The 24846-nt window shown below is 42.0% G+C and overlaps 1 protein-coding gene across 6 annotated transcripts in view; it reads left to right on the forward strand.

Annotated features, from left to right (window-relative positions):
• ADD3 (adducin 3) overlaps window positions 1–24846 on the forward strand; it is a 116951-nt gene that overhangs the window by 78655 nt on the left and 13450 nt on the right. For 5 of the 6 annotated variants that reach the window (XM_076338977.1, XM_076338978.1, XM_076338976.1 and 2 more), the window contains 2 exons: window positions 6817–7040; window positions 23427–23565. In XM_076338977.1, the coding sequence (XP_076195092.1) occupies window positions 6846–7040; window positions 23427–23565 (334 nt within the window). In that variant the 5' untranslated portion in view covers window positions 6817–6845. Of the gene's footprint in view, window positions 1–2073; window positions 2309–6816; window positions 7041–23426; window positions 23566–24846 lie in introns of those variants that run through there. The other variant, XM_076338980.1, reaches the window with a different exon arrangement.

Raw genomic sequence — 24846 nt, forward strand, 5'->3', positions numbered from 1 at the left:
CAAAATGTTCTTATTGTCTGCACAACCTTAACAAATTGCTAGTAAAACAAGAAAACATTGTTTTACGGGGTGAAGCAAGGAAGCCCCTACGCTGCTGACTGCTTAAGGGTCACTCAGTACAGCGATGGAAACAGCCCAGTTACGTACAGCCTTTCCTCAGCACAGGCGGTTTGATACTGGGCAAGATAGACCTTGGATCTGAACTGGAGGTTGTCCTTCTGAGACTGTTTTTGTCTTCTGTCATCCTGTCACTGGATGATAGTAACTGGATAATTCGCTCATCAAGAGTTGTCCCCATCATTAAAAACTGTCACACAGCAGTGAAGGAATACCAAAATGTGAATGATTAAAGTAGTTTGGGTCTACAGGGTTAAGCATACAAGTTCATTTATGAGACTTAACGCATGCAAATAGCATTTATGGCCATGTGGTAGAGCATATTGGATACATCATCGTTCTAGGCTTGGGGTTTTTTTCCCCCCACTGCTTGCACTGCAAAATGTTGGCAGGCTGGCCTGCAAATGTGGAGGTGCAGACTGCACCTGCTACAGGCTGTGTGCTTATAAGGAGCCTTCCTTAACAGAGGAAAAATGTCACATCTTCAGTTAAAGGTAAAGGTATAGCCCTCATATTTTGGGTGGCTGTCAGCAACCCACTATGTTGTCTCACTTCTTGACAGTAAAGAGTAGCTGGCTCAGTTCCAGTTTACACTGAGTAAAGTGTGAGTTGCACAGCTTGAATATTTATGTTGCCTTTAATATTGCACTATAGAATTGGGCAAAAATAATGCTTTAGATTTAACACAGAAACACAAAAACAAGGTTCAAATACACTCAAGTTCTTATTCCTTAGGAAAAATACATACTGCTGCCACATAGTCTCTTTAATGTGGTGTCTGAAAGGAGACAATTATTTCATTAGCTTAGTCAGTTTAAAGCAGAAGGACTTAAATTAAATACGCAGCGCTGGATTAGAATATTTGCTTTGTAACCAGTTTGGGCTGTAATATGACAAATTGTTTATGCCTGCATTGCTACTGGAAGAAGCAGTATTAGACACCCCTGTATCATCACTGTCTTTGTTTCATAACAAACATTTGTGTAGATATGCAGTTAACTGGCTGGGGGAACTGACACAGCTGAAAATAAATCCATTTTAAAAACCCAATAGTTAAAAGAAAACTTAAACTCAGCCAAAGAGTACTTTCTCCTACCCATTCTGCCATCTGACCTTACAGACATCTGCTGGCATGAATCTGAAGAGGTGATACAGGGAAAAAGATTGAATGGCTGGGAAGGTTGGGAGAAGGTGCGACTGCTTTATTTTTTTTTAATGCAAATACTACCTTGTGTCAATTTAAGGGCGTAGTTTGACAGTTTGACTTGAGTGCTAGTGTACAGAATCACTGTATGTTAGTAAAATCAGTCAATATGATTTTGAACAAATGCTACCTATCTAGTGTAGCAGAAGTATTTTCAGTTCCACAAATTGCATTTAGAAAATGCTAACGTCTGAACATATCTTACTCATCTTACCAGTGTGTAAGGTGAGACTGATAAAAGAAACCTAAACCCGTTGTAACGTTAAAAAAAAAAAAAAAAAAAAAATCTGCCAGCGCATTGTCAGATATTTATGGTATTTGATGTCCTGATCAGGAGAATAAAAAAATGAATTTAATTTTGAGGTGTTTATCCAAATTTTTTTTTTCGCCCTAGAACAGATGCGATTACTTAATTATATGTCGTTACTAAAATTTATAGGAGGGAGGATGGACGGTTGACTTTCTAATGCCATTGGATAGCAATGGTGACCCTCCTCTCAGTCCATATTCTCCTACATATTTTCCTGCCCCACTTAACCATTCCTTCATATTCCTTAAGCGTGTTTCTTTCTGCCAGCTTACTTATGTAGCTGACAGTTTTGGCTAAAGCCAAGGCTTTGATTCAGACTGGAACCTGCCTGTTTCATAGGGAGGCTGGAACTGAGATCAAGAGACGCCCAGTTTGCTTCCAACAAGTCTCCTGGCAGACAAGATACTGGAGGGGGGGAAGAAAGAGCCGACTGTTCCTTAAAAACAAGCAGGCAAGAAATAGCAAGAGCAGAATAACACAACGTGCTCCTTAAAAAAGAAATGCTCAGATGGGGTATAGTCTAGCTCGAATGCTCAGACCTGAAATCAGTCGTACCGGTTAATGATGCAGTGTGCATGCTGCTGGTTTGCAGTGATGGAAACTCTCAAACAGATGGATTGCACTGCATAGAGAAAATGGGAATGTCTGAAACCAGCCATAAAAAATCAGCATAAAAGGTAGGTTAATGATTCGTTGCTAGGCGATCTAATGATTTGATTCCTTTTCTGTTGCTCTGTCTTTCTCTTATGGTGGTATTTATTTTCATATACATTCTGTACATTATGAAAGATATATCAAGTCAGTGCTTTCTGGGGTGTTCTTTGGCAAGATACATTTTTCTTGCATTTGGTCTCTTGCTCTTTTTTTTTTTTCCTTCAGTACTCCTTGTTTCTCTGACCTCATTATTTTTGAGCTGCTTTTGTGATTTGACATTGAAAACAGTTATTCCAACAAAAGCAGCCCAGCATGTTACTTAGACTTTACAAAGTGTCAGATGGGGATGCTCAGGACTTAATATTGCAGCCTAAAATCAACAGTTCCAGTTCCTGGAATAAATTGGAAGCTTTTGTTAAATAAAACTTACTTCTAAGTGGAGAGATGCATATCCTCCTGACAAAGATGGAATGTTCTACTTTCTCCCTGTGGCCCAGTTACACGTATAAAATACGGAACAGATACGGAGGCCAAATGCATGAGCTATATAAGGCATCAAAGCACAGGAGGACATGACCTGTTTTCTTTTGTAGTAGTGTCCGAGTTCAGTTCAGCAGGAGAGCATAACTAGACAGGGGGAAACAGAGTTAGATTAACAAGTTACCCTATAGCAAGAGCTTTTGAGCTTGTTTCACGGGTCCCTAAAAGTATTTTCAGCAGAGATGGGAATTCTGTATAAAAAAATCTTACACATGCTGACTTGCTCTTCTTCATTTCTTTTGCACCCCATTGGAGTAGTTGAACTATAGTTGGGAAAACTGCTCTTCTCTATACTTTTAATCTCTTTTTGGCATGACAGCATATGCATGTTGGGCTAAAATGTGTGTGTCAGCTGAGCAAGAGTGATGGCTCTCACCAGGACAAAATCATATCCTAGTTTAGGTTTGATTTCTCTGTGTATGTTTGTCCTTTCTGACCAGTCTAGAGAGAGTGTCTTGTTGCTATAGGGGCATATGGTCTTTCGTTTCCACCTGTGCCTCAATCTTTGGAACCACTTGCGCAGTATAGCATGTGTGAGAAACATTAGCTAGTACTGCTCAGGAAGATGATTGCTCACTTTCTGTAGTTCATGAACATCATTGAAAGGGGTGGAAGCCAAAAGTAGCCTTGCAGCAAAGCTGATTTTTCTGTTGGGCAAAAGAATCTCACCGAAAAGTGGGGAGGGGGAGAGAATCCTCTATCACAATTCATAGCTTTGGAGATCTGGATTTTCTGTAAATACTTAGTTCTATGTCGTTGCCAGTCCTGTGCTGAGAAGGAGGTACAGCTTTTCAGATCCCCAGAAGCTGAGCACATTTTTAACAAGTGTCCCTCTTTTTAAAAAAAATCAGTGCAAGATGCAAATAAATAATAAAAGAATGGCTGATTTGTTTGAAAATTTTCCAGCCGAACAGTAGGGGTTATATGAGAGTCAGCCTGGGCCCAACAGAGCGGGCATTGACCCAGACCTAATAAGAACAACTGGACCCAATACTCGTATTATGTTCAGTAACGGAGGGGTTTTTTGTAGTACAAGGACTTTAATGTTGTAATCTTAATGGCTAGAGGTAACAAACCAGTCTGAAAGGAAATAGGAAAAAATGAAGTCCAAAGCAATTAGAAAAATATCTTTTGTGGATTTTTAGGTATTGCCAGCCACATTTGTGTCTCTTTACAGATGACTGGGCTTTTCTGTCACTGTAAGACTAAATTTTAAAGTAACAGACTTGAACTAATTATGTCCTGTAAACCTATAATAATAACAATAGAAGTTTTTTGAAGTTCAGACATGCATGTAGTTGGTCCAACCAACTGAGTGGATCAGGAGTTGAGCCAGTTTGCCGCTTGGGGTTAGCGGGATTCAGGAGCATTTTAGGAAAAACAGTTGGATAAGGCAACTCCTGGGAAGAAGTAACTGAAGAGCTGGAGTTGCAGCTGGTCACCTATTCAAGCAAGGTTCTTGCCATACGCATTTCTTCAGTTACCAGCAGGTGCTGGAAGGTGTCTGTTCTGACTCAGATGGAGATATTTACCCCAATGCAGATGGAAAACAGTGTAGGTTGAGAGGTCTGGTCTTAAGCTCTTCATACCTTTTGGCATTTGGAGAGTGAGCTCATGGTCTTGTGTTTTCTCATGATGCTTTTTCTTGTGCTTCTTAAACCCCACCATTTTTCGGAGAGGGAAGGGGAGACATAGTGCGTGGTTACACTTAATGAAGGTCTCTCTTCTAACCTGAACAGAGGGAAGCTGAGCTGTATCCCCAGATGCTGCCCCGGGAGGTTTATCCTCCTGCTTCACTGCTCCCAGCTTGAAAAGACAATAGTTAATTCTTTAGAAAACCTTAAGCTCCTTTTATACTTCTACTAGATTTTTGCCAAACCCCCATTTCCTTGAAGCAAGCCCCTTGTCTTCTCCCTAGCATCCCCAAACTAATCACACACAGCAGGCTTTCTCAGTGGTCAGTCAGCAAATGCCGAATAAACTCAGACTGCACCCATGCAGCAAATGCAGAACTCCACAACCTGCATAACGAAGCCATCAGAGTTCATGGAGCTTGCCTCCAAGGATGTGAATTATATGTCCTAGAACATGGTACGTTCATCCAGTGTGCCAGGTACCTCCTCGAAGCTCTGTGTGTGCAGCTGGATAATGTGGCATCCCAGAACTTGTTTTCTCCCTCAAAAAAAAAAAAAGAGGATGTAAAGAACAAAACCAATTACAACCTGTAGTGATTGTTTTTTAGAAGGGTGTTAGTTGTATTTCATCTCAGTCCCAAATTTTATCATAATCTGTAATATACGAGAAACTCATAGACGTGTTTTTCTTGTACCTTATCTGCTAATGCTTTCCCTGCTCTGTAGGTGGTATCTGTCTTGTTTTCTGTCTGGGGTTTCATATTTGGTAGCAGAGTTGCAGTGCCCCAGGATTTCATCCTTGCGCCGTCCCTTGCAGTGTGCCAGCAAAGCTGTTTGGGTGTCAGTGTGGGAAACTGGCTGAAAACCAATTTGCATCCTCCTGCCAGGCTGGTTTGTGGCATGGCTGCGCAGCAGAGGGTGCAGCACAAGGACCGAAAGGGCTTGTCGCAGGTAGGAGGGGGGCTTGGTTGCTGAAGCTTGTTTTAACAGGGATCTCCCCGAATGTTTCATCTGGAAAATACGTGATGTTGTAGTTGGAAGAGTTCAGATGCTCCACATCAGTTCACTGTTCACAGAATATCCCAAACAGTAGTTGCACTGACCCAAACGAGGGATGGGTGAAATGTGCCACGGAGCAAGGACACTTTAAACCACTGATGCCATAATGTCAAACCATGCTGTTTAATACTACTTGGCAACTCTCATTCCTTCATGTTTGGCTTTTTTTTCCTCTGAAGAGGTGAATTATTTACATACCAAATACATTTGCATGCAAATATTTTTATATTAAATATATTATTGAATATAGATATTTGCATGTTAAAATGTATTTTCATAATACACTATCTCACCCTACAAAACTTGCTTCTCTTTGTTCTTCAAACCTGAGAAAATGTCCCTCTTCAGTACCCATTTGAGGAACGGTGTTCCTGAGTGTGCTTCTGAGCCTGATTCTTTGTATGAAAATTCAGGTGTCTGCTTTTCTGCTTTTGATCCAGTTCTGTTTGTGTTTACAAATGCTTATCAGTTTTTTTAAATGAAGTTTTAAGTGTAGCTTTCTACCAAGACATGAAAGTTTTTTCTTGTCTTTTTTTCCCCCCTATGTAATGAGCTTCATTTTTTTCTAAAGTAATGAGCTTCACTAAGAATCTTTGCATACAATTGCACACAAGAGGAGAAAAGCTAAAATTCAGCTATTTGCCGTGGAGGCAGCCGCAATCCTGTGCAACCCAACATACGACCTTTTCTGCAGTTCCCTTGGCGTCTCCAAGTTCCTCCTGAAAGCACAGACACCAGCTGGTATTCTGTGGAGGTCCCCTGACAGTCTTTGAGCAGCCTGGTGCCTCATCTTCAAGCTGGGGTTACGAGAAGCTTCGGAAATGCTGTAATTGAGGAATGTCTTCGTTCGAGCTGGGAGATGAGCTCTGAGTGGATATTAAACAGAGGTCCCGTCTTCTGGGTGTGTTTGGTTGAACATGTCAGGAAGGAGAGCTATATAAAAACCATGGGGGGGGGGGGTGATGAGCGCAATGTAAAATGATACAGGAAAGTTTGTCATACAATATATTATGGGCATTTTGAATGTCATAATTCTTGATTGTGTGCTGTTGGGTTTTTATTTTAACTTGAATAGAGATGGTTATGCAGTATCAGAGAACTCATTAATGGTTTTTTAAACACTTTTTGAGAATTTTTCCTTAGTTTTCCGATTATGATAATTATTCACTTGTTATCTTTTCATTTTAGATGTCTGCAGAGATTAAAAAGAACATTATTTGTGTCCAGACTTGGAAGTTATATTCAATGCCCTCCTTTTAATTGTTAATCATTCTTACCTCTTTTTTTATTTGTTTCAGGTGAAGCCTACCATCTGCAGTGTTGAAGCATGAGTACTGATGCCAGTCAGGTGGTGATCACTACTCCTCCCCCGGCCACGATGCCTCACAAAGAGCGGTACTTCGATCGCATCAATGAGAATGACCCAGAGTATATCCGAGAGAGAAACATGTCTCCTGACCTGAGACAGGACTTCAATATGATGGAGCAAAGGAAGAGGGTCACTCAGATACTGCAGAGCCCTGTGAGTGGGATTAAGGGGGGATGAGAACAAGAGTGTGTTATTTTCTGAGATTCCTGATTAACTTTTTGAGACTTAAAAAAAGAAATCTATGTCACAGCTAGCTAGGATAACTCTGGACCATCCTCTAAGAAGAGTCACTAAACAGATTATCTAGCATTTTGTTTGCATAGTTTTTTGTCTGTGAACAAGCAGCCTTTATTGTCCTGGTTTTTTTATGATGCTTTTATATTCTCATGCTTCATTGCAGTATTACAAAAAGGTCTGGCTGGCTGCAGGGTACTTAATTAAAACTTAGGGGCAGGGAAGAGAGTGAAGGAGTCACCGGTTAAATAGGAACAAATTAGGGCATTACATGGTGTTCTGGTTTCTGGGTTTGAATATTAACCTATCATTTGCATCAGGAATGCTTTAATTAACATTTTTAATTGGGTTACATTTGTTGAAAAGCTAGACTATGTGCTCTTTTCATGTCCTTGAGGGTGATCATACCCATACTTGGCCATATTAGCACTCATATACTGGTTGTGTAAGTTCAGTACTTGTGTAGGCTACATATAAAACTATTAAATCTATTGAACTACTCTCATATTAGTTTTAATTTATATTTTAATACATGCATTCTTTGGGTTTAAGCTGATGAATGCATTGGAAAGTAATACTGTTGCCTTGAGTATTTTGAAGCCATAGGGAGTGAGTAAGGACTGTGTGAGGGTGAGCCTTTGGGGGTGTTGGGGTGTAATGTGAGTAATGAGGATAATGGGACTGGGAAGGGGTTAAGCAGCTTTACAGATCCTTCTCTCTTCAGTTCCTCTGTAAGTTGGGGTGCTGCTTCTGTAATTTTTTGAAGCTTTTCCATATGTAATGAGATTGCAAACAGCTGTTAGTAATCACCCTATTATAGTCATCCATGAATAACAGGATTGTTTGCTAAAGTGTTGTCGTGGAGTGCCTCTTGGATCTGCGTGTTGCTCCAAGTATAATGTGAACCTGTTGACTAAGGAATTTATTGCTTTCAAGTCAATTTGTGCAAGCTTGGTTTTGCAGCCAACCTCTTTTATAAAAGAAAATACTCTAAGGAGGTACTGCATAATGCTTTAATCATGATAATTTTATGTTAAACACTCAATCGTAAAATGTGATCGGAGTCTGCTCCTTCCCATTAAAATATTCACATTATGAATAGCCAGTACTCACAGCAAAGCCTAGCTCTTTAGCCTAACAGATAAAAGTAAGTTACAGAGATCTTGTTTGGGTTTGTATGTGTGTTATTCTTTGGTTCTTTCAATGGCAGTATTGAATCTGATGAGCATAACTATTTCCTTAACATTTTGGAGGACCTTTTGCCAAGTCTGCCAAACATAATAAATGTCCCTTTGCCGCAGCCACTGTGGTTTTTTTAATAGATGCAGTGTCAGCGTGCAGATTTTAGGAAGGGGGATGGAGAGGGGCAACCCCTGAGTCTAGGTAACTGTTTTAACAGAAGGCTGGAGGACAAAGAGCCGCTGGGCTGCTGTTAGTGTTGTGCTGCAAGAGAAGCTGAGCCCAGCACTTTTTGGAAAGTGACTGTTTGGAGCTGCCAATAAGTTGCAAGTTTTTGTTGTGTAAGGGAACAGTTGTCCAAATAAGCCAGGGGCCTGCTGCCTGCTTGGCTCTTGGTATCTGCCAGGGAGGATCGGGAACGTGGGAGCTGAGTGTGTGATCAGGCACGAAGAGGAGGTGTCTGAGCTACTAGTTCCCCTCACTTAAGTATCTCCTTTTATTGTCTCTTTTCTTGAAACAGAAAATTTAGAGGAACCCTGCTATGATTTCTCATGTGAGGAAATAAAAGCATTTTTGATACAGTATCTGTGACTGAATGTCCATCAAGCAAATTTTATAACTGTTTTGGGAATAGAAACTGTATTATTTCTTCCAGGTTCCAGCTGCGATGTGCCATGGTGTTAGAATCATAGAATAGTTTGGGTTGGAAGGGACCTCTAAAGGTCATCTAGTCCAACCCCCCTGCCGTGGGCAGGAACATCTTCAACTAAATCAGGTTGCTCAGAGCCCCGGCCAACCTGACCTTGAATGTTTCTAGGGATGGGGCATCCACCACCTCCCTGGGCAACCTGTTCCAGTGTTTCACCACCCTCAGTGTAAAAAAATTTCTTCTGTTCTTGAGAGTCAGGACTGAAAATGATTACCTTGTCTCCTCCTGAATATAATATTTGCTGCAAAAGGGCCAGAAAGCATTTTTCCTGTTACTGGTCTGTGTAACACAGGTTCAGGATTGAATTAACGAGTATTGTGCATAATGTTTTTGTTCTATAGCTGCAGAATTGCATTGTGTCAGAAGTTTGCATAGAGCTTTGTTGCTTCTCTGGTTTATTCCAGTCAACAAGGAGGAAATAGTTTGAAGGTGTTTTGGAAGAAGAGGAAGAGAGGTTATCAGACACATTTTAAAGAAGAGCCTGCTCGCTGGTAAATCTTCACCGAGTCTTAGATATATGCATTCATATCTTCACCCAGTCTTGATATACGCATTCAGATCAGAGAAATAGTCATTGAGTCATCTGGCAAGTATTAGTAAATATGAAGTGTATGTAGCAAGGATAATACCTTTCTTAAAAATACATAAGTATGTATGGACTTGAGGTGAGCTTGTTTGAACATGCACTTTCTCCGAGCAAAGAATTATGGTGTAAAACTAAAGGGTTAATCGCTGTCATATACTAGGAAGCTTAGGTACTGATTTAATCTGTTTTATTAACAAGCTCTTTCCTTTCTTTCAAGTAGGAAAATCTAAATTCTTTAGCAAGAAAATAAATTAGAGAATATATTTCAGGAACCACGGTATATTTTGTGCAGTGCATGTTATTGTAAGGGCTACAGTCCTGGCCAGACACCTTCAGACATCAAACTGCTGCATCTCTCTGATGTGCCGTTTGATGCACGTATTGATGTGCAATCTGACTACTCCTTTCTGATGTGCAATTTCCCTTTCCTAAATTAAATAATTTAAAAGCTGCTGAAAAGCTATTCCCCTTGCCTCTGATGTTTGCTAATGTCTTAGAGTCTGTTCATAATAAGTCTTAAACAAATTATAGTTTTATGACCACTGCCCACGAAGAATGTCCTGACATTATAAGTGAGTTCTCAGACATGTTTGCTCAATACTGCATGTAACCTGTGAGCATCTGATGGCCTGGAGGATCTGATATGACCCACATGTTTGTTGTTCTGTGTCTGTTAGAAAGGTGGAAAGAAATTTAAGATCAGCTGGGTCTGAGCAGCCTGATAGCATCCAGAGGTACTGCTGGCCAATCTTTAAGATAAAGCCATTTAAGTTTATTTCAGTAATGTCTGCAATTTCAGAAGGCTCAGGTACTGTGTCGTTATCTTTAAAGGAAAGGCACTACATTTATGCAGTGGACTAATTTTATTGCTTTACATTGGGTCTGAGATACTTGACCTGTAATATATCCAAAACTTGAAAACATGGGTTGTGGTTTTTTAGATTTTCCAACTTAACTCTGACTTAAAAACAGTTTTGTCTTTTTATATGCTAAGCAATCATATATTGCTTGTTACACAGAGTAACTACCTCTTTCAAAGAGCAAACATTTATTTGCTGTATCATCAAAACCCTTATTTCAGTTATGGTATGCAAGTCTTCCTGGCCTTCATTTCCTTCTGGCATTTCTCTGGTGCCCTCACCATGACAACGAGAAGCTTCAAAAAAGCAATGGTTGCACAGTTACCGCATGTGAAGACTGAACAGTCAGTTCAGCATCAAGGAGCTGCATGAACATACAGCAGGGAGAAACTCTCTGCAGCCCTCCCAGAGCGGCCAGGGAAGGTGTCAGCTGTTTCTGCGAGCAGGCAGCAGTACCACGCTGCTTCCAGTGAAGTGAGACCGTGTGAAAGAATTATCTAACCAGCAGGAAAGCTAACTACAGGCTTTAGCTAACAGGACTGTGTGTGTAACCTGATGGGAAATTAGGATCACAGCTTAAACTGCATTGAAGGATAGCTTACATCCACTTTCTATCACTGTATTTGAAGAAAAGCTACAGGTCAGAGTGGAAATGGAAGAGGATACATTCACTTAATTTATACATAAGGTATACTGTTATATGAGATATAGTTCCTTATTTTATTGATGTAAGAAAAAGTTGGAGTAGTCAAATTTGTGTATAAAGTGATGAGTTGAACAGCTGAAATATGTAAACATAAAAATGCCTGGTTATTGGAATTTAAATGCCCAATTTATGTTTTGAATTTACCAGCAAAAGTTTCTCATGGCTTGTTGAGACCCATTCAATGTGCACTTGCCATTTTTACATACGAAACACACAGTTATTTGGAGCTTGTTTCTTTTTAAGCTGAGCAGTTTGCTGGCAGGATCTCGTCATGCTTTGCTTTAATTTCGTGTTGGATAAAGAGAGTGCCTACCAATCCATTACAGCTGTGCAGGGTGTTCGGGGAGATTCTGGCTCAGTGCTGCCATTACATGAGGGCACTGGTTCAGGTCTAGCCATCTGGATTGCAAAAATCCTTTTTTTTTTTCTTTTTCTTTTTTCTTTTTTTTTTATGCTGAGGTTAAAAATGTACTTCTCTCCCGTGCCTCTCTTCCTTCCTGCCTTGTGCATGCACATGCACCCCTGCCTCCCATGCCGGCTGGTCTTGCCCAAAGAAGTGGGGAGATAACAGTCCTGCTTAGCAACTCCTCTATTCAGAGGTCTGTCTTAGCATGCAGGCAGATTTTTTTCTGCAAAAACAAGCAAACCCACCTACACTTGGTTTTTTTTTTTTTTTTTCTGGCTATGTTATTTTCAAACCATCAGGACAGAGATGAAGGATGGTTTGATTTATTTTTTTTCCCCAGCTTTTGCACTTGTCTAGCTTACTTTTATTTTGTATTGAGTAAACATCCAATATTTTCGCAACACTGCTCCTATTTGGGACAGTTTATTTTCTTAAAATATCAAAGTCCTTTCAGTTCCTCACATGTTTCAGCTTCCACTGCTCTTTCCCCACAAGTTCAAAAGCCTTTCAGATCCTTCAGGAGCATCACCCTTTGGCCGGGAAGGGCTCACAACTTTATACATCCCCTGGGAACCTCCTCGCTGGGCAGGCCTCTCGCATTGCAGCTCCCTCCTCTGGCTTCGATCTTCTGACATCTTCCTGACTTCCTGCTGGGGAGTCGTGATCCTCTGCTCATTGCAATAGCTTATTTAATCGCATGCTTTCGTCATACAACCTGCACAGCATTTCATTCACTGGGGGAGATGAGCTCAACTTGGCACGTCATTTAAGGAAGGCCACAAAACGTCCCTTAAAGATCCCCTCTGAGCTGTGACAATATCCCGCTGAGCCCAGGGCAGAACAGGGGGCCGGGCAAGTTCAGCATTTTAAGTGGGGGAGAATCTGTGCTCAGGGTAATGCTGTCTTAAATCAAAGCCATCCACTAGATCTCTATGAGAAACCAAGAAATCCCATTGCCTAACTTCCATTTCTGTAGCTGCGATGGTACAGGGTCAATTCATACCCATGTCCTGCACCACAAATGCAATTCTGAGTTTCTCCCTGTTTCCTTGCATCAAAAATGAGTTACCTTTTCACTCCTCTCTTATTTCCATACTGCTGCTTTCCATTTGGTTTGAACTGTGGTTTTCATTAGATATGTATGCCAACAGTTTCCAAATTGAGGTTTTTTTTCCATACATATTTCTAATCTTCCTGCTGGCTGTTAACTGCTTGGGTTTGGGTTTTTGTCATCTTGGGGGGTGTCTGCAGATCCTGTTGTACTTTTGGCACTATGTTCTTAAGATGATTCAAATCATTAAACAATCGGATCCATCCTCCTTTGCCTAACGGCTTTACTATAGTCCTATATGTATTTGAAGTTATTAATTATAAATAACACTCTGATCTGAATTAATTCCCTAGATAAGTGATAAGGAGATATAAAATAAAATGCATTTTAACAAAATCCACCATTTTTGTTTCATTCACTAGTTTTGTAAATTCTGCCCAATAAAGGCATCAAGTTGGTCTGGTGAGAGCAGGAAGAGGGGTTTCCGTTGCCGTACAAGAAATTAATAACAATTAAAAGCTGTATTAATTTCTAAGTCCTTTTTTTTTTTTTTTTTTTTCTTTTTGGGCTGTTAAATAAACTTTTGGTTTATTACATGCTCTTACAGTGCCTGGAAAAACCTGGAAGGTTGTGACTGATGACTTTCCTTCTGGCTGCATCCAGAATGCCCTGTGAGAGCTCTGCCCGTCGTCTGTCCTGATGCATTGCCACCACGTGTTCTCCCACTCTCCCTACTCCTGTGCTTACTGAAAAAAACAGTTAATCATGCTCGGAAATGTGTAAGACCCCTGATAAACTGAAATTTGATTTCTTCTAGCATTTTAAATTTCAGCAGTTACAGAATCATAGAATAGTTTGGGTTGGAAGGGACCTCTAAAGGTCATCTAGTCCAACCCCCCCTGCCATGGGCAGGGACATCTTCAACTAGATCAGGTTGCTCAGAGCCCCGGCCAACCTGACCTTGAATGTTTCCAGGGATGGGGCATCCACCACCTCTCTGGGCAACCCATTACAGTGTTTCACCACCCTCTGTAAAAAATTCCTTCCTTTATATCTAGTCTAAATCTACCCCCCTTTAGTTGAAAGCCCTTCCCCCTTGTCCTGTCGCAACAGGCCCTGCTAAAAAGTTTGCCGCCATCTTTTTTATAAGCCCCCTTTAAGTACTGATAGGCTGCAAGAAGGTCTCCCCAAAGCCTTCTCTTCTCTAGGCTGAACAACCCCAACTCTCTCAGCCTTTCTTCACAGGAGAGGTGTTCCATCCCCCTGATCATTTTTGTGGCCCTCTCTGGACCTGCTCCAACAGGTCCGTGTCTGTCTTATGCTGAGGGCTCCAGAGCTGGATGCAGTACTCCAGGTGGGGCCTCACCAGAGCAGAGTAGAGGGGCAGAACCACCTCCCTCGACCTGCTGGCCACGCTTCTTTTGATGCAGCCCAGGATACAGTTGGCCACCTGGGCTGTGAGCACACCTTGCTGGCTCATGTCCAGCTTTTCATCCACCAGTACCCCCAAGTCCTTCTCGGCAGGGCTGCTCTCAATCCCTTCATCCCCCAGCCTGTATTGATACTGGGGGTTGCCCTGACCCAGGTGCAGGACCTTGCACTTGGCCTTGTTAAACCTCATGAGGTTCACACAGGCCCACTTCTCCAGCTTGTCCAGGTCCCTCTGGATGGCACCCTGTCCCTCTGGCGTGTCGACCACACCACTCAGCTTGGTGTCATCTGCAAACTTGCTGAGGGTGCACTCGATCCCACTGTCTATGTCACTGATGAAGATATTAAACAGTACTGGTCCCAACACTGACCCCTGCAGGACACCACTTGTCACCGATCTCCATCTGGACACTGAGCTGTTGACCACTACCCTGTGGATGTGATCATCCAACCAATTCCTCATCCGCCGAATGGTCCACCTATCAAATCCATACCTCTCCATTTTAGAGAGAAAGATGTTGTGGGGGACTGTGTCAAAGGCCTTACAGAGGTCCAGATAGATTGACATCCGTAGCCCTTCCTGTGTCCACTGATGTAGTCCCTCCATCACAGAAGGCCACTAGGTTGGTCAGGCAAGACTTGTCCTTGGTGGCGCCATGCTGGCTGTCTCGAATCACCTCCCTGTCCTCCATGTGCCTTACCATAGCTTCCAGGAGGAGCTGTTCCATGACCTTCCCAGGCACAGAGGTGAGACTGACTGGCCTGTAGTTCCCCAGGTCTTCCTTTATTCCCTTTTTAAAAATGGGGGTTCTCTTTCCCCTTTTCCAGCCAGTGGGAACTTCACTGGACTGCCATGACTTCTCAAATACGATGGATAGTGGCTTAGCAACTTCATCTGCCAGTTCCTTCAGGACCTGTGGATGGATCTCATTGGGTCCCATGGACTTGTGCACCTTCGGGTGCCTTAGACGGTCTCGAACCTGATCTTCTCCCACAGTGGGTGGCTCTTCATTCTCCCAGTCCCTGCCTTTGCCTTCTGCGGGTTGGGCGATGAGGCTCGAGCACTTGCTGGTGAAGACCGAGGCAAAAAAGTCATTGAATACCCTCAGCCTTCTCCATATCCTGGGTAACCAGGTCTCCTGTTTCGTTCCAGAGAGGGTCCACATTCTCCCTCGTCTTCCTTTTATTCCTCACGTACCTATAGAATCTTTTCTTGTTGCCCTTGATGTCCCTGGCCAGATTTAATTCTATCAGGGCTTTAGCTTTCCTAACCTGGTCCCTGGCTGCTCGGACAATTTCTCTGTATTCTTCCCAGGCTACCTGTCCTTGCTTCCACCCTCTGTAGGCTTCCTTTTTGTGTTGGAGTTTGTCCAGGAGCTCCTTGTTCACCCAGGCAGGCCTCCTGGCGTTTTTGCCTGGCTTCCTCTTTGTTGGGGTGCATCGCTCCTGAGCTTGGAGGAGGTGATCCTTGAATATTAACCTGCTTTCTTGGGGCCCTCTTCCCTCCAGGGCTTATCCCATGGTACTCTACCGAGCAGATCCCTGAAGAGGCCAAAGTCTGCTCTCCTGAAGTGCAGGGTAGTGAGCTTGCTGTGCGCCCTGCTTGGTCCCCTAAGGATCTCGAACTCCACCATTTCGTGGTCACTGCAGCCCAGGCTGCCCTTGAGGTTCACGTTCCCCACCAGCCCCTCCTTGTTGGTGAGAACAAGGTCCGGCATAGCACGTCTCCTCGTTGGCTCCTCTACCACTTGGAGAAGAAAGTTATCATCGACGCATTCCAAGAACCTCCCAGATTGCTTATGCCCTGCCGTGTTGTCCCTCCAACAGATGTCAGGGTGGTTGAAGTCCCCCACGAGGACCAGGGCTTGTGAATGTGAGGCTGCTCCTCTCTGTCTATAGAGGGCCTCATCCGCTCGGTCTTCCTGGTCAGGTGGCCTGTAGCAGACCCCCACTGTAATGTCACCTGTCCCTGCCTTCCCTTTTATCCTGACCCAGAAGTTCTCGGTCGGCTCCTCATCCATCCCCAGGCAGAGCTCCATGCACTCCAGCCGGTCACTGACATAGAGGGTGACACCCCCTCCTCGTCTCCCCTGCCTGTCCTTCCTAAAGAGCCTGTATCCCTCCATCCCAACACTCCAATCATAGGAGCCATCCCACCATGTCTCTGTGATGCCAATAAGGTCGTAGCCTTATATTCTATCTAGCAAGATGCATAGCGTGGCTTTACTCCATGAGCAAACACGAGGGAGGGACCCAGACCCCCCATTCACAGCAGCAGTTGTGTGAGTGTGGTGACTGCTGCCACTGGGACTTTGGGAGCTGGGTGTGCTGAAGATGGGCTTTCCAAAGGAATTCAGTGCTTCAAGTTTTGCTTTTAATCATAGGGTATCTCTAGGCTGCTTATCGCGGGAGTAAACATGCTGCTTTGGCTCATGGAGAGAAGCTGGTGTGTACCAGGTTAGAGGAGCTGGAAAAACCGGTGCAGGCTGAGCTCTGTATGGGACCAGCTTGCTCTCAGTCAAGTCACTGAATCTAGCCCAGATATCCACACACTTCACTGCAAGTGAAGAGTTTATTATAACTTTACCTAATTCCCCATATTTAATACTGAGCCTATTTCTTTCTGTCTTAACACAGAAGCCCCATTTTTTTTTTTTTCCCATGGTGTTAACAAACACTTTTTGTGACTCTTATCTTCTCCCCGCCAGCCTTAACTCACTGGCGGTTTTTTTGTGGCCAACTCCACCCTTTTCCACTTAGGGCACCGGTTGTTTGTATCTAAACTCCAGTCCTGAAACAGCCTGTTACAAAGCCGTATCGGCTGTTTCGGTGAAGGTCTTCCTCTCCACGGGCAGCTGCGTTTACAGCACAGGAGTTAAAATTAACGTCCCTTCGCTCTCAAGAACAAAATACCAGTTAAGTTTTGAAAATTTTCTTCAATGGTGGTGATTTGGCTTAGAGACTCTTTGTGGGTGCATTTATACATAGATAAGTTGAATTAGACCCTTTTTAAAAATGGATTTAAGATACATAAACTCTGATCAAAAATGGGCAAAAATGAAAATAGGTGAAGGGGGTTCTTGTATTATTCTGCAGCTTTTAGGCTAAGAGCAGTGCTGCTATTAAATGTAGGGACCTCACATATCTTGTCTAGCTACTTTCCTGTAGACTGACTTGTCAAACTGTTTGGACCTTAGTGTAATTAGTCCTAATGTGAGCACATGCTTTCTTCTCTTAAAGGTTTGCGATGGTGTGGAGTATTTGCAGATGACCTGTATGCCATTGTTTTCTCTATTTACAGGGAAAATTTTTTTCTTATTATTTTATTTTTGCTTCTTTTGAGTGGATAAGGACTACATGGAGAAATCAATGGTCAACAATCAAGAAACAGCATAGAAAGATAGTCAAAATACTTATGAGTCTCCATACTTCTTAACATCCTCAGAGGGCTGCCTACCAAGATGAAGAGATTAATACTAAAATTTTCTAGCAACTTCATTGTTCTGTGCTATATATAGACGTGTATACATGTAAAATAGGTTCTTCTAGCAAGTTGGTTATTCTAGTTTTTCTGCTTATGTTGACTGAAAAATACCAGTTGTCAACTGGTACGTGCGAATGTTGTTTTGACTCTTAAAAGCCCCAATTTAAACTGTCAGCTCACACTTAGACTGTCCTTCTGAAAGCAAATGGAAGTAAATGAGTCAGAACTGAAGCTTGTAACTTCACTCTTGAGTTTCAGAGAGCCCTTGCAGGTCTAAGTTGAAAGACTTTTGCATCGAAGCTGCTTGAGTTTATGATGTGTATTTGCATTATGATAACAAATATTTCTGGAGAAGTAATTTTACGATGTTAGAAAGATGTTGACCTAATCATGCAACTAATGACTCTATCAATAAAAGCTGTATCTGTTCTGCAGGCTGCAGTACCGTGTAAGGCTGTCTAAGCTGGTGTAAAAGAGCTGGCTGGAGTTTTAGAAAGAGTTAGAAAGTTTAGAAACAATGGAATTCTAGAAACGGTTTTAGGAACAGGCTGAGCTGCCCTGTATATTTTTACTGGTGAGTTTTGGGGAAATTCATGTCTTAGTGCAAGGTAGTGGAGTGGCATTCAGAAGGTGGGTGAGATGGGAGCAGAGCAGCTAGGCACTGCCAGCCCAAGGCAGTCAGGTCAGCAGCTGGCAGGCTTGGCTATGCAGGGGATGCTTGGGTTCATGGTGTAAGTGCAAAACTATGTTTTCCTCTGGTGTAACGTAGTGTAGTTCAGCCCACTGCAGTTCTGAAGAGAATAGCCTCAGCTGGCAGTAGTGGAAGGGGAGTTTGCAGCCTGCTGCGTACGGAGGTCAGGCTGTTTGCTTAGGTGGCTGGCTGCTGCCAGGTGAATAAAAGCTCTACTCGGCATCAACCTAGTTGTGCATCTTGTCTGAAATGTTGCTTGGCCTTCTTTCCAATAGCTGTCATGGGCCCAGTTTTCATACCACGGGTTGTTTTCTATGCAAACTTTCAGCGGGATGCTTGAAGTGCTGTTCCAGCACAAACAAGGAGGGACACTGGTGCTTGGCTGGGCAGGTGAGCTCACTGAAGACAGAAGGATGCTTGTGCAAACAGGAAACAGTTCTCAGCTACGGTGGGGTGCGTTATCCATGCGGCAGCCTTGCTGTAGCACTGGTACAGGCACGGGCAGGTTGGCTGAGTCCAGAAGTGGTGCAGCTGTGTTGACAGGCAGCGTGGGCAGCCACGAGGTGCTGTGCTTCTTACTTTGGGACTCAGTACCCCACTGTAAAAAAAAAAAAAAAAAAAAAAAAATTACTGCTCTTATTATATCATCTTATGTCTAAAATTTTAGTGTTTTCAAACAAACAAACAAAAAAAACCCCACATGTACCCAAAGAGCTATTTAAATCCCAAAGCTGAAACTTTCTCTTTATTGAGCAATGCTGAGCATACAGCTGAATAACATAATTTTTCATTCATCTGACAGTACAGTTTTTCCTTTCTCAGCATTTTCTTGTCAAATACTACATCTGAAATTACTAGTGACCTTTCCATTTGAAAAATATCTGCTTTGTGGCAGAGCAGTGTGTTTGTCATCTTGTTGAAAACATCTCTCTCAAGCATGACTTTTACTTGGTCACTTGTGGGCAGTTGCAGTGTAATGCCATATATATGTTACGGTCTTGTGAATGAAAGCAAAACCAAACCACTTGGACTCCAGGCTAAAGTCAGCTTTTCAGAAGCAGATCGCAAAATCGGAGCCCTGTGCGCTAATGGTTTTACAGAAATAAGTGCTGTACAGTGAAAGCTCCAATAAATATCATTCATTTAATGGCTAATATTTAAGGTAAATTGTTGTCCAGAAGAAGGTGATGCCCTTCATATGAGCCCATCGGGAATTATCAGAAACAGAGGAAGGATGTGTTAGTACATGTGGGATGTCTATCTAAGGACATACAGATCTGAGTTTTAAAGGTCTGTAGCAATGAACGAAAGGTATTGAAATATTCATAAATATGCATGGAGGAATGTGTGTGAGTCATGTGCGTGACACGCTGAAGGCTGCAGTCTGCTAGAAAACATTGTTGCGCATTGGCATGTGGATAAATTGCATACTTTATTTTATGCACTTCATCCATATCCTCACCTCTGTTTTACAGCTCGTCCCAAACCTCCATGTTTGCTACTTGCCCTGGCTTTTACCTATCTTCTGTTATTTCTGAAATTATTTTTAAGGAAAGCTGCTTGTTTGGTTTAACAAGATTGTTGATATAACACTAAATCCTCATTTGTAGTAGCCTCAGCAAGTGTATAATATACTGCTGTTAGCATCAGAGAGCAAAACTAAGCTCAGAACAAGGAAAATAACATGATCAGAAAGCAGAAGAATTAAAAATACAATAAGAAATAAACCAAAAAATCTTTGTCAAAAGTTGCCCGAAATACATTACCTTTTTTTGGCTATAGAAGTAACATTACTTGTACAGGTTAAAAAAAAAAAAAAAAGTCTGAATATGACTAATAAGAGTTTACTGTGAATGTTTTTGCAGATCCTTTTTATAGTCCTTGTTGAATTGAAGTGAGAGTGATTTAATATAATACAGATAACTGTTTCTCTCCATCTCCTCCCAAGCAAATACTTCCATAAATTTCGTGAATTCTGTCTTCCGCATGGCCCCCAGGAGACTACAAATGTGCAGTTTCCTTATATACAGATTGTAAACAAGACTGAAAGAGCATTTCAGCCTTGCAGAGTGTGAAATGGCAGAGCTTTCTTGCAGGAGGCCTCTTCCAGGAATATTTGAGAAGTAATTTAATATTTTGGAATGACAGAATTTGAAAATAAGCGTTAGTATAGCTTGTTGATGAAATATATTGGCCAGTCGTTGTCTCTGCAGTCTTAATAGATCACAGTAACAGAAGGAGAAAGTGCCATAAAACTGTAGCCACATGGTGAACTATTAGCAGAAAAGCGAGCTGGCGCTGGGATGGCTGGTGCTTGAAAGTCTGTTTTATGTGGTTTGGGGATTTGGGGGAGGGAAGCCTTCTGTAATGTGAGGGATATGATGTGTAAAGGGCCAAGGAAGTAACTCTGTTTTTATTTTACACTTTATACGCTTTCAAGCAGGTTGGTAGAACATAAAGTTTGGACCTTGGCTCCTTTTTCTATGCACCGTGAGCTGTTCGACCACCAAAATGCTTGCTTTCTTCTAGTTCTGTGAAAAATCCTTGTGTCTTCTACAGGGGATTGTATAAATCACATGCATCTGAATTTCATTCAAAACTACTTTGGTTGTAGTGAGAGATGTTCAGATTCAGGTAGTAACCAGCCTCAAGAATTTAAACTGGGCTGTCATGAGTGATGTTGAATCATGTGTTTCCTGGTTTTTCAGATTGTGATTTTCTGTGTATCCACCTTGTTACCCTGAGGTACGGCAGTGCGTGCTAAAACAGTGCTGCACTTGAATTTTCACTGAGAGTTGTGCTTTGAGTATGTAAGAAACTACTTACTGCCCAGTGCTCTGCAAATGGGGCTCTGGGCCTCTCAAAATGAATGTCCCAAATTGGTGGAAGCATCTGACCTCGACCTCCTCGCTGCTGTTCTGTGGAAATGATGACAGGGCCCTGCTGCACCTTAAAGGCATTTTTTGGGGATTAGTAAGTTAATGCTTGTGAAGCACTTGGATTTACAGTAATTATCTGCCCAGAGAAAATCTTGTCAGATAAATAACAATTGTCATCTCAACAGAGTATGAGTAGCATGCAAAAAAGGGACAGGGCCACGTGTTAAGCCATGAGAAGAGGAAAAAATACTGAATTTGTTTTCTAGTGAGAACTAGCCACTGTGTGCCAAATGAGGCATGGGGACGAGATGACTGGGGTAGGCTTAAAGATTATTATCTGTGTTCAAGAGGGGCAAAGAAACACCCTCTGCATATCTGACTTCCAGCAGTCTGGGCTTGCAGCCACGTTCAGGTTCCAGGCTGGGGACAGTGCTCGTAATTTTGTCAGTAAGGGTGGTACCCACATTGCCACTGGAACACATGGAGTCATGATGATGACGGCCATCCTCGGAGCTGAATCAGATTGAAGGGAGTGGGTTTCACAGTCATCTGCTGATAGATGAAGGATGAAGGTCAGGATGTTTTCTCCAACCACTTGCTGTTTTCCACAAATCCTTGTTTGCCTTTCTGGCAATTACCTCCCCATAATTACCTCCCATCAGTTTCCCTTACAGGCTCCCAGTGCTGATCCACCTCCCATACCTCCACTTCTTTTCTCCCAGTCCCAGTTAGGTTCCCTTCCTCACTCGATTCCCTGTTTCTTCTTTCCTTTTCCCCATCTGCTCCCTTCTGCTGCTGCATAGATCTTACCTACAGCAGCCACTAAAGAGAAAAATCTGACTTTGCCCGTGTATCTTCAGGCTAGCAAGAGGTTGTTCAGCTGTTTGGGAGATGCTGCATGCGTAGTCTGGTCTGCACAGAGACATCCATGTAACAGATCACTGCAGTCAGTCCACGTGAATTTTTAGAGGCTTTACTTGTGGAAATCTGGCTAGTCTTACAAGTATACCACACGCGGTCCTGACAAAATTAATCTAAGGAGGAGCAAAGGTGTCTCAAAAGTTGAAAATCAAAGTGTACTTATGGATGCTCAGCTGTCCAGCTGAGAGGCCATATCAAGTAGAGCCTTGAGGATGTTTTTTGGGGGTCTGGTAGCACTCTTCTCTTTTAGAGTCAAAATTGTTGGATGAACAGACTATGTCATGAGATTGGTGGATTTTACCCAACAAAGTGGGTGTTTTGGAGGACTGAATTAAAATTCAGTGAAGAAATTACATTTGCCATACAGAACTATTTCCTTTTTTAATTGAGAGCAAGTACTCTGCTAAGGAAGGCAAACTGAAAGGAGCAATTACATACTGGGAATAGCCTGGAGTTATAATAGGAGTCAGCTGCATGGTAAAGACACCAAATGTCTTTCTGGAATGAACCAGCAAGAGCGTTCGCAATACACCTCAGCTCGTGTTGTATGCAGCTTTGCGTACTGTTCGTTCAGACAAAAGCTGGAAGATGCTGCCAAGAAATAATGAAAGGGTTAGAAAATATAACCTCTAAGGAAAGTTTGAAGGAACAGAATTTACTTAGTCTAGAAATGTCAAGACTGAAGTAGTCCTAGGACAGGCATTTGTTGTGGATAGTGGTTAATCTGTCTGTCATCTAGAAGGAACAGGCTTTGTCCACGGTGCATAGTATATAAAATTTGATACTGTGAAAACCTTTTTCATGAGTTTATCTCTTGGGGTTGCAGATATTTTATACAGGAGAAGAGGGAAGGAAAGGTTTTTTGCTTTGGGAGAAGGAAAGAAATAGAGAGGAAATGACATCCTAGTGTTCCTTCTAGTTTTTGCATGTCTGTGATACTACTTGAGCATGGATGAGCTCCAGTTTTCCAGTTGTTTATAACTTTATCAAATTTGGATGGATTTTCAGAGGGATTACAGAATTAAAAAATATCCAACACTAAAAGCAACACATCCTGATCGAATTTCAAGTACCCCTTCCAAACTATGGAGAACTCTTTAATTATTGATAAAAATGTTTTTTGTTATCATTTACAAAAATACATTTTATCTTGTCTTGTTCTGGGAAATAGTTAACCCTCTGTGACCAAATTCCTTCCTCCCACCCTGCAAATTGCCAATACTTAGCATACAAAGTTTATGTGAGATGGTTGAATTTTGGCAAAGTTAGAAGCAACTAAAAACAATGTCTAAGGGGAAGTGTCATGTAACATTAATAACAGGCAAAGCTACCAGCCCCACCTATAATAATCTTATTTCTATCAAAGCCAGGTTTCCTTGATGATTCTCAAATGTTTCTACAGGCTTTTAGAGAAGATCTGGAATGCCTTATTCAAGAACAGATGAAGAAGGGCAATAACCCCACTGGACTGCTTGCATTACAGCAGATTGCTGAATACATTACAGCAAGCTCTTTTGCAGGTTTTTCCTCATCTTCGCTCAGTAAGTGAATTATGCATATAATTGCACTTTTTCTCTTCCTTTTTTATTATCACCAGGGCTTAGCAATGCTGGGATCTCCTCTTTCTTTGAATAAAAGTTCTGTCAGAGCTTGCTTCAGCTGTGAAGTAGTACAGATGGTGGCCTTAACTTTCCTTTTTAGGCTTCTTTCTCTCAAATTCTTTGATCGTATAATGATATCCAAAATGTTGGGAGTCCTCACACTCAGTTATTCTAGAATTTGCTAATAAAAGTTTAACTGAGATAGGGAACAAAATGCTGCACCCCATTACTATTAGCAGTTTAACATGAGTTGTGAAATACATAACAGTTTAGATTGTTTACTTTTCTAGTCTTGCGTATAAATTATTAGTAAAAAAAAAAAAGGGGAGGTGGAGGGAATAGCCTGGCAAACTGAATTGTTACACAAACAGCTCCCACAGTTAAAAACAGCTTGTAGTATGCACTCTAGTTATAAAGATGTCACTAGGATCTTTCAGATAACACCCAAGTTCTTCTTTCCAAGTCATGAAGCACTGAAACATTAAAGTCGATTTAAGTTCTGTGGGTGGATTATCATATGGGAGCTTACAAGCCTGAAGTACAGTGGCAGCTGTCAGCATTCAGCATCTTTTGAGAATTGGTCCCAAAATGGCTCTTCAGAGTTCATTTAACAAAACAGGTGGAAGAGAACAACAGAGTGCCCAAATAATCTTATCTCCGCATCTCTGGCTGGTTAGTGAGACTGCAGGTCCAACTGGTGTCTCTGCTGTGTTTGCTCAGGGACTCAGGGCAACTAATCTCAAAGTGCATACTCTTTTTGTTGAAAACCAAAATGGCTTTTACCTCTTCCGGTTTTAACTTTCCCTGTAAGCAAAGCCTGTAGCTCTCAAAGGGATATCACGCATTCATGAAGGGGAGAAGTGTATGTTTGTGTAGTCACAAGTCAAAGAGAGAAATTGATCTGTGTGCTTTCTCTGTTAAGAGGTGATCTCTTCTGTCTAGCTGTTTGAGAACTCTTGCACTAATCCTAATTTCTTCATTAGGACTAAATTAAAGTGCTCAGACTGAGCCATCTCTTCAGATTAGTTATATTGGTGTCAGAAATCCAGCAGGAATGTGTTGTCCTGTAATTTTCAAAGTAACGTGTAAAAATACTTCATTAGTGGCAAATGTCTTAAAGCGCAGTTCAAGTCCCGTATAGGAACTTGAATCAGGAGAGAGATCAAAATCCGAGTGGTACTTCAAAGGAAACCGGTATTTCACCTCTCTTGTGTTTGAAAA

The sequence above is a fragment of the Aptenodytes patagonicus genome, chromosome 5 (assembly GCF_965638725.1).
Source record: "Aptenodytes patagonicus chromosome 5, bAptPat1.pri.cur, whole genome shotgun sequence".
Classification (NCBI taxonomy): domain Eukaryota; kingdom Metazoa; phylum Chordata; class Aves; order Sphenisciformes; family Spheniscidae; genus Aptenodytes; species Aptenodytes patagonicus.